Source organism: Bison bison, unplaced genomic scaffold (genome assembly GCF_000754665.1).
Source record: "Bison bison bison isolate TAMUID 2011002044 unplaced genomic scaffold, Bison_UMD1.0 scf7180017864289, whole genome shotgun sequence".
Classification (NCBI taxonomy): domain Eukaryota; kingdom Metazoa; phylum Chordata; class Mammalia; order Artiodactyla; family Bovidae; genus Bison; species Bison bison.
The window spans coordinates 14,304,992-14,320,959 of NW_011494861.1; the positions used below are offsets into that span (position 1 = coordinate 14,304,992).

General features: G+C 48.7%; 1 protein-coding gene across 1 annotated transcript in view; it reads left to right on the top strand.

Moving 5' to 3' along the window:
* LRRC38 (leucine rich repeat containing 38) overlaps nucleotides 1–15,968 on the top strand; it is a 35,384-nt gene that overhangs the window by 7,973 nt on the left and 11,443 nt on the right. Inside the window, exons 2-3 of the mRNA XM_010850243.1 lie at nucleotides 714–746; nucleotides 12,167–12,190. Coding sequence (XP_010848545.1) covers nucleotides 714–746; nucleotides 12,167–12,190 — 57 coding nt within the window. The remainder of the gene's footprint in view (nucleotides 1–713; nucleotides 747–12,166; nucleotides 12,191–15,968) is intronic.

The following is a 15,968-nucleotide window of genomic DNA, read 5'->3' on the forward strand; positions in this document are numbered from 1 at the left end:
CACCCCCACCCCCCACCTTCCCATCCTCATCTCTACTTCTCTGCCTTTCTGGTTCCTACTTAACCTTCCAGCCTCCAACCCTCTGGGCCTCGAGGCTTCATGGGAGGCTGGCCTGTGCAACCTGATTGGATCCTGTATTACCTCTATGATCACTGCTCGACCTGCCAATTTGCAGGTCTGGCTGGTTTTGAGGGCACAAAGTGTGTCTTTTTCTCCTTGAACCCCCAGCAGTTGGTGCACTAAATGACATGTTTGGAAACCTTCTGACGGCTTGCATTGTACTTGGAACAAACCAGCTCCTTCCTGTGTCCTGAGAGGGTCCATTCACAGCCCAGCCACACCAGCCTTCTTCTGTCCTGGGAATACAGCAGGGGCTGGTGACCAACCAGGACCTCCTAGATTATGGCTTTCTCTCCTGCTGAGGCGGTCCCACCTTCCCATGGCTGTGTCTCCCTCATCATCAGGTCCCCATGAGATGTCCCCTTCTCAGAGAGGCCTTCCCTGACCACCCCACCCAAGCAGGACCATCCCCACCCTACTCATTGTTGTTGTATCTCCTTGTTGTGTCTGTGGCGTCGTGCTCATAGAGTCCACATTATCTTGGTCACAAGTCTTGTTGCTCTAGAAGCATGAGCTCCAGAGCCACACGTTCCCTGCAGTGTCCCCAGTAACTGGGCCGTGCCCGGCGTGGAAAGGGCTCTGAGGGGCTGCAGGCATGTGTGAGTGGATGAATGCACACTCCTGGGGCCTCTGTCAGAAGGGCCATCAGGGGATAGGCCAACATCACTGCCCTTGGCTTTTACCCCCACCAAGTAACCCCTGCCCGCCTGTGGTCAGCTAGAGACACCCAGATTACCTTTCAGCAGGGGCAGAGGCCTGGAGTAGGGGTTCTCTGGGCTCCATTAGCAGATTCTGCTCAAACCCTCAGGTGGTTGCTGTGAAGGAGGGAGGGGGCCAGCTGCACCTACCCCATCTGTGAGAGCAGTGCTGGCAAGACAGCAGGGCCGCCTTCATCCCGGGAGTCGGTGAGCCTCTGCCCTGGCGAGGTGCAGGGTGAGTGGCTGGGGGAGAGGGTTCAGGACACCGAGACCACAGATCTGTTTACCCTGCTTATCAGAAACCTGCTTCGATTGGCGTAAGCAAACAGAAAGGTGTCTTATAAAGATGTGGGTGTCGCCAGGAGCCCAAAGTCCTAAACAGTCAGGCCCAGGGAGCTCGCGGTGAGACCTAGGAGGCTGCAGGAAACACAGCACCTCACTCTTTCACTCTCTGCTTCTCACACCATCTCTCTTTAACTTTTTATTTTATAGTGGTGTGTAGCCAAAGGCAATGGCACCCCACTCCAGTACTCTTGCCTGGAGAATCCTATGGATGGAGGAGCCTGGTGGGCTGCAGTCCATGGGGTCACGAAGAGTCGGACACGACTGAGCGACTTCCCTTTCACTTTTCACTTTCATGCATTGGAGAAGGACATGGCAGCCCACTCCAGTGTTCTTGCCTGGAGAATCCCAGGGACGGGGGAGCCTAGTGGGCTGCCGTCTATGGGGTCGCACAGAGTTGGACATGACTGAAGTGACTTAGCAGCAGCCGATTAAGGCCTTCCCTGGTGGCTCAGAGGTAATGAATCTGCCTGCAATGCAAGAGTTGCAGGAGATGCAGGTTTGATCCCTGGGTTGGGAAGATCCTCTGGGGGAGGGCATGGCAACCCACTCCAGTATTCTTGCCTGGAGAATCCTATGGACAGAAGAGCCTGGTGGGCTGTATACAGTCCATAGGGTCTCAAAGAGTTGGACACGACTGAAATGACTTAGCACACATGCACACATGGCCGGTTAACAATGTTGTGATAATTTCAGGTGGACAGCAAAGAGACTCAGCCATACATATGTGTATCCATTCTCCCCCAAACTCCCCTCCCATCCAGACTGGCACGTAACATTGAGCAGAGGTCCTTGTGTGCACATCGTCTTTTATTCTCCTCTTCATATATTAATAGGCTTTCTCAGTTTTTTCCATCCATGTGACAAAATAATATGCTGCTCCATTCATGGGACCAGCTGAGGCCAGGCGAGACTGTGCTGTCCTGGTTCCAATTTCCAGATCTGAGAGGAGGCTCTGAGGGGCGGAGCTTAGGGATGGGGGCTGGGCAGACCACCCACTAGGCATCGAGCTTGGCATCCATAACTCTGGCCGGGCTTCCTGTGAGCTCATCCTGGGCCCTGGTGTCCCCTCTGTCAAATACAGGTAATAGCATCTGCCCTTTGACCTTGAGTGACATCATATGAAGATGCTCAGAGTACAGCTTCCTCCAGCACCGGACATAGAAACTGTTGTTTTCTTCCTTATCCAATTCATAGAAATGTGGACAAACAGGCTTATAAATCCCTCTGGATTTAAGCATTGCCTGTTAAATCCCAGATGTCCAAAATCCATGCAGACGGACATTAGTCGTGTGTTCACAGCACGTCCTCCCAGGGGCTCTCAGCTTGTCCCCTCTGCTTCAGAAGGTGCCCAACAAAGACTCCCCAGTGCCTCATCTCCTTCATCCTCCAGGCTGGCCATGGGGATAAATGCCAGAAGCAGGAGTCAGGACCTCAAAGGAGCTGTGGGCCACTCAGGATTAAGGGGCAGCTTCCCAGACATGAACCCAAACCAGAGATCTAGGAATTGGGTTCCTGTCCCTAATTCTTTGTTGGCCAGCAGTCGACCTGAGTGTCCTCTTTCTCAGTTGCTCTCGATAATGAACAGTGACCCCAGATGCCCCTGGGGGCTGTAGGTGGGAGTCCTCAGAGGAGGTGGGGCAGAAGGAGAACCATAGGCACATTAGAAAGAACTTGGAGCTCTGGGCTGACTAGACTCCCCAGAATATAGTGGTGTCTGAGTTCCTCTGTCAGCTGCAGACCCGGGGGCTGGATGACCTGGAAGGCCTCTTCTAGCTCTCATTCTGGCTGGCTCTGCATCCTCTCCAGCCAGCCTCCTCCAGGTCATGGAATGAGCAGGTCTGACAGCCCCTTGTCCCCAGCGTCCAGCAAAGGTCTCCTGGGCGGGCTCCCTTGATGCTGGCCCCACCACCCTGGCAGCTCTCTTTCAAATCAGCAGGTACAAGAGTATGTTCTCTTCTCCTGCCCCCACCACGTTATTAGAAAGAATGGCATTGCTTTTTCACAAAACAGCAAGGAGATGATATCTCTTTTTAATATAAGCTTCCCTGGTGGCTCAGATGGTAAAGAGTCCACCTGCAGTGAGTGAGGCCTGGGTTCGATCCCTGGGTTGGGAAGATCTCCTGGAGAAGGGTGTGGCAACCCACTCCAGTATTCTTGCCTGGAGAATCCCCATGGACAGAGGAGCCTGGCGGGCTACAGTCTGTGGGGTTGCAAAGAGCTGGACACAACTGAGCGACTAAGCACAGAGAATCATGAATGATTATCTGCATCAGAAACGAAGATGTCACATGGTCCTGTTCAGGGCCTGAGGACTTAGAGCTGAAGGTCAGGACACCTGCTGCCACGTCCTTGACCTGGGCAGGTCACCTGACTTGTCTGGTATGTGGTTCCTTCATCTGTAACCGTGAGGTTTGTCGGGAACATCAGGGAAATCCTGATGTAAAAGGGCTTTAGGAAAAAATGGGGGTGTGGAGACATGGATATGATTGTCTTTTATTTTTTTTACTTTGCTTTTTTCCCATGTGTTATATTATATATTGGAGAAGGAAATGGATATCCACTCCAGCACTCTTGCCTGGAAAATCCCATGGACGGAGGAGCCTGATAGTCTTAAAATTACTAATGGAAAGCTATTTAGATTTTTTTTTTTTTTGAGTCTTAAAACCAGATTAGGTGCTATTTATTTATTTTGTCTGTGTGGCATGTGGAATCTTACTTCCCCAACCAGGGATTGAGCCTGCGCTCCTGGCATTGGAAGAACAGTATCTTAACCACTGCACTGCCATGAAAGACCCCTGAAATGACTATCTCTAAGGATGAAGTTTTATACTCACAGATGTCTAGAAACAGGAGAAATGGAAGCCATGCAGGGCCACACGGGGAAGCAGCAGGGATGGTCAGGAGGCAGATGAAGTAAAAAGAAAAACAGATGAGGGTCTTTATTGTGGTTTTTGCAGGAAGGAATGGGTGAGGCAGGGTAAGCAGAGGAGGCAGGTTTAAGGTTGGCTAGTTTGAGTAATTTCAGGAAGCTCTCATTAAAAGGGTGATCCCTAGCTATCTAGTACCTGGCCCTGCAGTGTTTTAGGGCAGGAAGATAAGAGTCTGGGATTGCAAGAATCTGATCAAAAGAGGGGGGTGGGATATCAACTGTGGTTGGTAGTTTTGCATATCAAGGGTGTGCTCATTGCCAAGGATTTAGGAACTGGACAGCACTGGGAGGGACAGTCCTTCCCCAGGTGGCAAGGCCCCAAGATGCCAAAGCTAAATAAAATATAGAATGTAAGAATCATGATGAATATAAGGGTCATTGCCGATATAATTGAGTGGTATTTTATTTAATCCAACATATCCAAAATGTTATATTTTCAACTTGTAATCAAAAGAACACTCAGATATTCATGAGCTATTTTCCCATTCTTTATTTCATACAAAGTCTTTACAATCTGGGTGTGTTTTATACTTACAGCACATCTTAGTCCAGACTGGCTGCGATCAATTTCTCAACATGTGGCTGGTGGCCACTGTAGTGGACAGTATAGCTCTAAGTCTACTAGTGTCTTCCAAAGGAATCAGCGCCAGACTTACTCACTTTACAGGTGAGAACGCCAAGGGTTCTTGGCGTTAACCTAACTTGGCCAAGGTCACCAGCCAAGAAGTGACAGAGGGAGAGATGAGCCGGGGTCTTTGTCACTAAACATTGCATGACTTCTCAAATCTCATGTCAGAACCAGGTCCCTTAGGCACAAACCCACTCTTTTGTCCACAGCTCCTGCTTTAGGCTTAGAACCAAACTTAGTGAGCCTTGCTAACTCAGAACCTTGACTTGGCTGAATCAAAGGTGACTTGAATATATTAGTGGAAGTCAGAGTAGACCTGTTGAAAGCAAGTTCACCTCCTACTTTAGGCTCTTCTGAGACTTTATCTGGAACAATGACCCCTCCCTGCTTGCCAGACAGATATCAAGTTGTGTCTTTCCTCCGCTCAGAACTCTCCAGTAACTCCCATGTTGCTGAGATTAGAAGCCAAGTTCTTCCAAGGGCTTCCGCACCCTCTCTGCAATCTGACCTCCTTTCTTTCTGGCCTCATTTCCTACTACTCTCCTTTCATTCACTCTGGTCCAGGCACCCAGACCCTGTGTTGTTTCCCAGACGTCACAGGCATATTCCTGTCTCAAAGCCTTTCTGTTCCCTCCACCTGGACCGCCCTTGTCCTGATGTCCACATGACGTTCCCCCGGCTCCTTTTAGCTGCTTGCTCAAATGCTCGTGGAGCCTTTCCTCCCAGCCCCAGTGAGCTCTGAGACCTGCCACCTCCAGCTATCTTTCTCTCCCTACTCTCCTTTTTCTTTATTACATCTGTCACCTCCTGCTGCATAATACATCCTACTGATTGACTTGTGGTCTGTCCATTTCCCCTCACTAAATTGTAGTCATAAATTATTTTTTCCACTGTTTTCACTCCAGGGCTGGCATGTATTAGGTACTCAATATGTATTTTATTTTTTTGACTGTGCTGTGCGACATGTGGGATCTTAGTTCCCTGACCAGGGATCGAACTCGTGCCCTCTGCATTGGGAATGTGGAGTCATAACCACTGGATCACCTGGAAAGTTCCCTTCAGTATGTATATGTTGAATGAATGAATGGCTCATTGATGGGTGCTAACACCAGGCAAAGGGGAGAAGAGCAGAGAGGAGGCAGTCTCTAGGATCACCCTCTTATTTAGAGGAACTAGTTTGGTAAACTGATTTGCATCAACGTGTTAGTGATTTGTGAGTTAACCAGGAATAGACACAGTAAAGGCAGAAGGAAGGGACCTCTGCTTACCATGGAGACATAGTCTGCATAGAATTTCAGACATGGGGATGCTCAGATGGAGGAGGCCTCATGGGAAGGTCAGAACCCCAGGCCTCATCAAATTACAGCTTCTGAGCAGTTACCTGGGCTTCCTGTCTCTTAAAAGATGCCAGATATTCTTTGTATTTGGACAGCAAGACCATGTTGACATAGGAAAATGGATATTTAACTAAGGAGAGATGTGGAAGGACATAATCCCTGTTGTCAGATGTTTGAGGATCTGTCCTGCAATGTAGGAGACTTGTTTTGGCCTCAGAAGATGGACCTGTGGCTTCGAACTACAAGGAGACTGATTTTGATGCACTGTAAGGAGGAAGAGCTAGCGGTTAGGGCTCTGCAAATGGGCTGCCTGGGTACAGAGTGAAATTGCCATCCTTAGAGGCATTCAAGCGGAGACCAAATGACCGCTTGTCAGTGGTGCTAAAGGGAGCATTAAGGAATGGGTGAGATTTCTGCCCACGGTGCTTCAGTCCTCTGAATCTGGCTTTCTGAGGTTGTTTTCCTTTTCTCCTGGTTCTCTGGCTAGAGAAGCATGTCTTGAAGGAAGCTCCAGCATGCTGGAAGTCCAGTGACTGTGTCTGTCTTGATGCCTGGAGCAATTGCTCCACCTTTCTTTATTTCCCTTCCTCGCCCATGCTTCTTTCTTTCTTTTTAATTTAATTTTTTAACTTTACAATATTGTATTGGTTTTGCCCTCTACTACAAAGCCACAGTCATCAAGACAGTATGGTACTGGCACAAAGACATAAATACAGATCAATGGAACAAAATAGAAAGCCCATGCTTCTTTCTGAACCTAAATAGACAAAGTTTTTAAGTCGTGCAGCTGGAGAGAAAGTCAGAGCTCCTAGCCCCTTGCTTATTGCAGGTCTGGCTCTGCTTACGCCAGTCACTGTAGGAAACCAGATCAGTTGCCAACTATCAGAACTGGTTTCTAAAATGTATCATGTATGTACAGTTCAGCTGGCTTAGTGGTAAAGAATCCACCTGCCAATGCAGGAAACATGAGTTCAATCCCTGGGTCAGGAAGATCTCCTGGAGAAGGAAATAGCAACCCACTGCAATATTCTTGCCTGGAAAATCCCATGGACAGAGGAGCCTGGCAGGGCTACAGTCCATGGGGTTACAGAATTGGACATGAATTAGTGACTAAATAGCAGCAACAACAACAACACCATGTCAGTTCATGTTCAGCTCCCTTTGAACCAGGATACTGGTCTTTGGGGGCTCTCTCCTAAGCCCACATAATCCAAGCTTCCAGACACAGCAGGAATGCCCCCTGTATATGCCACCAGCTTAGTCCCTTCACTCACCTGTGAATATGTGTCATCCTTCTGCTCTATGCTCCAGAGAGCCCGGCTCCAGGGGCTCTGTCACTAACCATCACGTGGCTTCCCAAATCTCGTATCAGAAACCAAGGGCTCTTAGTTACAAACTTATCCTCTTGGGTCCAGAGTCTCTAAATTACTCAGTGAGCTTCCCTGATCCAGAACCTAGTTTTGGAGGGTGTAAACCAATGATGACTTGAATAGCTTAGTGGAAACCAAAGCAAGCTAGACACCTGTGAGGACAAATTCAGCTCCCAGTCTCGAGGACATAATAGTGCACCTGATAAGGGCTCTGACCTCTTGGAGTGAACATTCCAGAAGACTCAGAAAAGCTTAGATAATAGGATTATCTTGTCTACTTTTCTTTCAGATAGGAAACTGTGGCTCAGCGACACTGAGTGACTTGCCCAAAGTCACACAGCAAACTAGTGAAAAGCCAAGACAAGTGCCAAAGCCCCTGTCTCCTGGGCTGGGTGATTCCCTCACCTTGCAGGGCAGGCACTGGAGGGGGTTCTGCATTTAGATCCACTGTGACTGGAACCCTGACCCTTTATTTACTAGCTGTGTGAGCCTGGGCAGATTGCTTAACCTTTCTGTGCTTCAGCTTTCTCATGTGTAAAATATGTGCTTAGTCACTCAGTCGTGTCCGACTCTTTGCAACCCCATGGACTGTAGTCCGCCAGGCTCCACTGTCCATGGGGATTCTCCAGGCAAGAATACTGGAGTGGGTTGCTTTGCTATCCTCCAGGGGACCTTCCCAACCCAGGGATTGAACCCAGGACTCATGCATTGCAGGTGGATTCTTTACTGTCTGAGTCACCAGGAACTCAAGAACTCTGAACTCAAGAACTCTGAAGTGGGTAGCCTATCCCTTTTCTATGGGATCTTCCCGACCCAGGAATCGAACCGGAGTCTCCTGCATTGCAGGTGGTTTCTTTACCATCTGAGCTAGTATTCACAAGTCTGTCATATGGGTCAAAGCGTATGGGTCAAATAACCCCTGTCACAAGCTTAGCACAGTGCCTGGCAAACAGAAAGCTGTTCATAAATGCTGACTGTTACTATTATCAGCTGTAGATGAAGGCCTGTATTACCGCCATAACAATGTGCAGTTCCAGAGGCTCACCCTGAGCCACAGACATGGCTATCACTGCAGGTGCTGGATCCCGGGGTTCCCTGTGGCCCCTGCTGTCAGAGGAAAGTGAAAGAGAAGTTGCTCAGTCGTGTCCGAGTCTTTGTAACCCCATGGACTGTAGCCACCAGGCTCCTCCATCCATGGAATTTTCCAGGCAAGAGTAATGGAGTGGGTTGTCATTTCCTTCTCCAGGGGATCTTCCTGACACAGGGATCAAACCTGGGTCTCCCACACTGCAGGCAGATGCTTTACCATTGAGCCACCTGAAAAGCCTTCCTCTGCTGTCAGAGGAAACATAAATCTAACAACAACAAAAAAAACAGTCTGGTTCACGACTTCCTAGAAAATTGGTAAATTGTTTCAGAGCCGTTTGGGCATAGAAAGAATGTTATGGCCTGAAAGGGAAGGGCCAGCACTCATGGGGAGATGTCCTGGAGTGGGCGTCCCAAGCTGCATAGATGGGGATGGCCACCATGTCACTCCAGAGAGATACAGGAAGTGAAATCCAACCAGTGATGCGTGTGTGAGCAAGGCCAGTCACGACTGAGTCTGCTGCGGTGTCATGGAAAGAAGATGGTCTTTGGTGACGGCCAGGCCTGCCCTTAAGTCCAGACCCGCACAGATGAGTTGTATGACTTCAGGCAAATCATACAGCTTCTTGGAGCCCTGGTCATTGCATCTAGAACCTACCCCATATTTGTACCCATGTTCGTAGCAGCATTATTCAAATGACTGAAAGGTGGGAGTGACACAGGTGTCCACTGATGGATGAATGGATAAACAGGATGTGGTCCATCCATACAGTGGACCACAAAGAAGGAAATTCATGGGACTTCCCTGGTGGTCCAGTGGTTAAGACTTCACGGGGTGCAGGTTCAATTCCTTGTCAGGGAGCTAAGATCCTGCATACCTTACTGGCCTAAAAGCCAGAACAAAAACACAACAGAAGCAATATTGTAATAAACTCAATGAAAAATGGTCCACATTAAAACAATTCTTTAAAAAAGCAGAAGGAAATTTTGCCACATGCTACAACATGGATGAACCTTGAGGACGTGATGCTCATTGGAAGGGGCCAGTCACAAAAGGACAAATACTGTATCATCCACTTACTTGAGGCACCTTAGAATAGTCAGTTTCATAGACACAGAATGGTGGTTGCCAAGGGCTGAGAGGAGGGAGGGATGGAGGGCTCGTGCTTAATAGGAAGAGGGATTTAGTTTTGCAAGATGAAAAGCACTCTGGAGGTGAATGGTGGGGAGGGTTGTACACATCGTGAATGTACTTTATGCCAGTGAACTGTACACTTAAACATGGTTAAGATGGTACATTTCATATTATGTATATTTTACCACAAAATTTAAATTAAAAAATGGGACTGGAAAAACATTACCCCAAAGCAGGGCATCGCAGCCTTGATCATACTGGCACAGCATCCATGTGTGCTCAGTCATGTCCAGCTTTTTGCAATCCCATGGACCGTAGCTGGCCAGGCTCCTCTGTCCTTGGGATTTCCCAGGCAAAGATACTGAAGTGTGTTGCCATTTCCTCCTCCAGGGGATCTTTCTGATCCAGGGATTGAGCCTGTGTCTTCTGTGTCTCCTGCATTGCAGGTGGATTCTTTACCATCAGGATTCTTTAGCCATCAGGAAAGCCCCTCCTGTTGGCATTATGGGAAAGAACCCACCTGTCAATGCAGAAGACATAACAGACGTGGTTCAATCCCTGGGTCTGGAAGGTCCCCTGGAGGAAGGCATGGCAACCCACTCCATTATTTTTGCCTGGAGAATCTCATGGACAGAGGAGCCTGGCCAGCTGCAGTCCTTGGGGCTGCAAAGAGTTGGACACGACTGAAGCAACTTAGTACACATGCGTGTGATGCTGGTATTACTGAGGTCGTCGTGGGCACTGAGTGTTTAGCAGTGCCCTACCGTCTACCCACTAGATGTCAATAGCACCCCACCCAGTTTTGAGGACCAAAGACATCTCCAGCCATTTTAAGATGCCTGCTAAGGGGCAAAATCAGCCCCAGATGAGAACCACTTTTCTAAAGGGCTGTTGAGAAGAGGATTAAAGGACATGGTGATGCAGCACTTATCATAATTCCTGGTAAATGGTAAGAGTTCCAATAAGTATTACTTCCCCATAGAAGTAATCTGAAGTACCCACTTAATGCACACACTTCTCATCACCCTCAGAACACTCAATGCATCTCTTCTTCCAACTAGCCAGTGAGCCCAATGGCAGATACTAACCAGGGACACTGGGTGCTCAGAGGGGCGGGTCCAGGAAGGGAGCTGCAGCTAGTGTCTCTGAGGAGCGTGGAGCATCGTCACCATGGGTGGTAGGAGGTACCAGCCTCCTGGGGCCAGTCTTAGATTTCCTCATGCTGGTCTTGCCAGAAAGATCTAACTATTTCATCAGTTATCATAAGTAGACACAGGTTGGTGACCTCAGAACTCAGCCCAGGGTCCAACTTGTAGCAAAGTCTGTTATTGATCGTGGAGGCGGCAGCAGCAGTGGTGGTGGTAGAAGCAGTGGCGGTGGGCATCAAGGTGGAGATGGTGGTCATAGGGGAGGTGGACGTGGGAGAGGTGGATATGAGGGTGGACATGGTGGACATGGGCGAGATGGCCTTCAGGGTGGAGACGGTGGGTGTAGCAATGGTGGTGATGGGTGAAGATGACGGCAGTGGTCGTGGTAGCGGAAATGCTTGCATGCTTCCCAGAGAATAAAATTTCAAGCTATCAGTGATCATCTCTGTCATTTCTTACCAGGGGGAAGACAGGCCAGGAAAACTGCGTTGGGAGGCTGTCTGTTTTCCATGCTTATGTGTGTGACTGAGGTTGGTGTCCGGAGGTTCGGGGTGGGAGTCAGGCTGGAGTGGAGGGCCACAGACACAAGTCACAGCCCTGGTGCAGGATCCACCCTTTCTATCGGACGTGCTCTGAGGAGCCAGGACCAAGCAGGAGCCCTTGACCTGATGCTGCCGATGCATCTTCCTCAGGGAGAAATCAGCTGATTACTTAATCAGATGGAGTGTCTCCTGGATGAGATGGTGAAGACAACTGGGAACTTCCCCCATGTGGTGATGTTTAATGAAAGTGGTGATGGGGAGCAAAGTCAGCACTATAAAAAATGAGAGCTGGTGTTCCCCAGTGCCCACTCCTCAGAAGAAGGAGTAGGCCTTGCCTGCCATCTGCGATGCCCCCTCCTGTAGTCTTCCTTTGTAGCACAAAGTAGCTGCAGCAGGGGCCATGAGCATGCAACTCCAGGTGCTGGTGGTGAACTAAGAACCTGATGCCCCAAAAGAGCACCAGATGAGGAGTCAGAAGACCTGGGTTCCATCCAGACTCTGTGTGACCTCAGGCAAGTTGCCTAACTTCTCTGGGTCTCTCAGCTGTAAAGTAAAGGGGAGAGGTTGGGGAGGGGTACTAGAGGTCAAAGGTGCCTTTGGGTTTAACCTTCTATGATGCTGTGAAATCAGGAGGCCGAAAGTCTAGCCATGCGTGTGAAAGAACCTCAGCTGCTTCTGCTTCCTGGCCTTTTGGGTTGGGGTGCCAGGAGGCTGGTAGGGAGGGTGTTTGACTGGCCCAGGCTCAGCCCTCTTTCTCCAATGAGCAGGAGAGGAGAGTGACAGCAGTGGTGACTGCTGGCCAAGAGCAGTGGTACCAACACCCGGCAGTCCTGGAGAATGCCCTTCCTCCTGGTATGGGACAGGGGACTTCCTTCCTTGGGAGTTGTTGCTCCAGAGTGGGTTGGGTGGAGGAGTTCAGCCTGACTCTCTCCCCACTGCTCCTTGTCACAGGTCCTTCTCATCCTGGGTAGGACCTGTGGATGTCTTAGCATATAGGTCTTGGGCAGGCACTTTACAGAAAAACAACTCCCAGTAGCCGGTGAGCACACCATACATTGCTTATTTAGCTCTGTTGGTCGTCAGAGAAATGCAAATTCAGTTACCAGTGTGCACTTTTATGGCCTGTCAGGTTGGCAAAGATGAAAAGGTGACAAAATCCATTGTTGGCATTAATTCAGGGACTCTCACACGATCTGCAGTTTGGGGAGGGATGTGTCTTGTGGAAGTTAAGGATGTATATACATGGTGCTGGGAAAGATTGAAGGTGGGAGGAGAAGGGGACGACAGAGGATGAGATGGCTGGATGGCATCACCGACTCGATGGACATGAGTTTGAGTAAGCTCCGAGAGTTGGTGATGGACAGGGAGGGCTGGTGTGCTCCAGTCCATAGGGTCACAAAGAATCGGACATGACTGAGCGACTGAACTGAACTGATACATGGTGCTCATTGGAAAAGGAAATGGCAACCCACTCCAAGTGTTCTTGCCTGGGAAATCCCATGGACAGAAGAGCTTGGCAGGCTACAGTCCATGGGGTCACAAAGAGTCAGACACGATTGAGTGACTAAACAACAGCAACAACATTGTGTTCATAGCAGCTTTGCTTCAGGAAGGAAAATAACTGGAAGCATTCTGGGATTGGGCAAATAAGTCAAGTTGTTCAGTTGCTAAGTCTCATCTTCCTCTTTGTGACCCTATGGACTGCCGCACGCCAGGCTTCCCTGTCCTGCACTATCTCCTAGAGTTTGCTCAGTCCATTGAATCAGTGGTGCTATCCAACCATCTCATCCTCTGTCCTCACCTTCTCCTCCTGCCTTCAATCTTTCCCAATATCAGGGTCTTTTCCAATCAGTTGATTCTTCACGTCAGGTGGTCAAAGTATTGAAGCTTCAGCTTCAGCATCAGTCCTTCCATGAATATTCAGGATGGATTTCCTTTAGTATTTATTGGTTTTATCTCCTTGCTGTCCAAGGGACTCTCAGGAGTTTTCTCCAGCACCACAGTTCAAAAGGATCAATTTTTTAGCATTCAGCCCTCTTTCTGGTCCAACTCTCACATCCATATCTGACTACTGAAAAAGCCATAGCTTTGACTCTATGGACCTTTGTCAGCAAGGTGATGTCTCTGCTTTTTAATATGCTGTCTAGGTTGGTCATAGCTTTTATTCCAAGGATGTAACCATTTCAAGTGATGTTTGATGATTATGTTGGTGGAGTGAAGGATGTCCCCAGCATGTTTATCTATCAGAGTGGTGGAATGTGGATCTACTCTGGGGATTTATGTGCATGCACACAGAGAAGAACGTGAGCTCGTCTTCTCTTGCGAGAACTGCATAATTGCAACTTGCTGCTGAACAACCATTGACAGGAGAATGTTGGACCCCACCAAAAAAAGCATCCAAGCACAAAGGAGAGTACATCATGAGAAATGCTGGGCTGGATGAAGCAAAGATTGGAACAAGATTGCCAGGAGAAATATCAATAACCTCAGATATGCAGATAACACCACTCTTTTTGCAGAAAGCGAAGAGGAACTAAAGAGCTTTTTGATAAAACTGAAAGAGGAGAGTGAAAAAGCTGGCTTAAAACTCAATATTCAAAAACTGAAGATCATGGCATCTTGGCCCATTACTGTATGGCAAATAGATGGGGAAACAATTGAAACAGTAACAGATTTTATTTTCTTGGGCTCTAAAATCACTGCATATGGTGACTGCAGCCATGGAATTAAAAGGTGCTTGCTCCATGGAAGAAAAGCTGTGACAAACCTAGACAGCATATTAAAAAGCAAAGATATTACTTTGTCGACAAACGTCTGTCTAGCTAAAGCTATGGTTTTTTGTAATCATGTATGGGTGTGAGAGTTGGACTGTGAAGAAAGCTGAGCACCAAAGAATTGGTGCTTTTGAACTGTGGTGTTGGAGAAGACTCTTGAGAGTCCCTTGGACTGCAAGGTGATTCAACCAGTCCATCCTAAAGGAAATCAGTCCTGAATATTCATTGGAAGGAGTGATGCTGAAGCTGAAGCTCCAGTACTTTGGGCACCTAATGCAAAGAGCCAACTAATTGGAAAAGACCCTGATGCTGGGAAAGATTGAAGGCAGGAGGAGAAGGGGATGACAGGATGAGATGGTTGGGTGGCATCACCAACTCGATGAACATGAGTTTGAGCAAGCTCCGGGAGTTGGTGATGGACAGGGAAGCCTGGTGTGCTGCATTCCATGGGGTCGCAAAGAGTCAGACTGATTGAATGATTGAATTGAACTGAACACAGAGAAGAAAAAAATTCTAGACAGGTGTAAGCCAATGTATTAAACATGTATTTAAGGGTTCTTTTATCCACCTTCTTTTTAGTTCTGTTGTTTCAGTGGATACACAGGCTTTGCATAATAAGTGGAATTAGGAAGACAAAAATATATTTTTAATGACAAAAAGCACGTAGGAGAGCCTGGCATTAGCCAGGTCCCAAGACAGGCCAAATCAGGGGAGGGGCCCCTTGTGAGCCTCTGGCTGGCTGCAGGCCTGTTTGTTGGCAAAGGGGCAAGAGATTAATCTCAATCTGCCTTCCGCTGTGTCACCATCTATTTCAGGAGTGTGGCAGCTCTTCACCCTCTCCGTCTCAGGTGTCAGCTGCTGGGGAGAAGTCATCAGTCAGAGGAGAGGGCCTGGAGGGGTGGCAGCAGGCAGGGAGCCAAACCACCCTGCATGAGGACTGGCCATCTCTTCGGAGCATGCCTGGCAGAGCAGGAGGAGATGGTTCTGAAGTGAAGGAGCAGTGGGCTGCATTCTACCTGAGCCTGGATGAGCCAGCACCCACCTTGTTTCAGTGGAAGGTGGATCTGGGTTGGAGGAAGGAGACAGAAGGTAGGAACTCAGATTCCCATCAATTGTGCCTGTTCCCTGAGTTGTCTCCCTAGGCCAGGAGATGAGCTGCACAGAGTCATCCCTGCTCCCCCAAGAACCTGGAGCCACAGCATGTGGTTTGGTGGGACAGCTGGGCAGAGTGAGATGATTTGTGACAGTGTAACAGGTGTCCGGCTCATCCTTGAACTCAGTTTTCCTATAATCTGTTGGTTAATTGGGCCTCTGGAGTGTAAACAACAAAAGCCAACCCTGGCTAATGTAAGCAAGGAAAGTGCAAGGAAGTCAGGTAATTCACAGAACTGAAGAGAAGCCTTGGGAAGCAGACTCGGGAGAGAATTGGGCAGCCCTGGGAGTCTGGAAAGCAGAGATCAGTTGATGAGTTCTGCAGGGCGGGGCTGCTGGATTGAGTGGGCTCCGGCCTTGCTTTTGGTCAGTCCACACAAGATTCAGTGTGCTGGGTCAGAGAGACTTGGGCGAGGGGTCATGCATTTTAAGAAAGTCACATCAAGGGACTGTCCTGGTAATCTGGTTGATAAGACTCCACACAACCACTGCAGGGGTTGCATGTTCAATCCCCGTTCAGGGTATTAAGATCCTACATGCTGTGCAGTATGGCCAAAAAAATAAATGAAGAAAGAAAGTTGGACAAGACATATCCAGCGGGTAAGAGGTGATTGCCCAAAATGAAATCTGAAAGCAGACTCCATATGAGTAGAGATGGAGTGTAAAAAGCTGAAGGATGACTGTTAAATGCTAGACATCTCGAT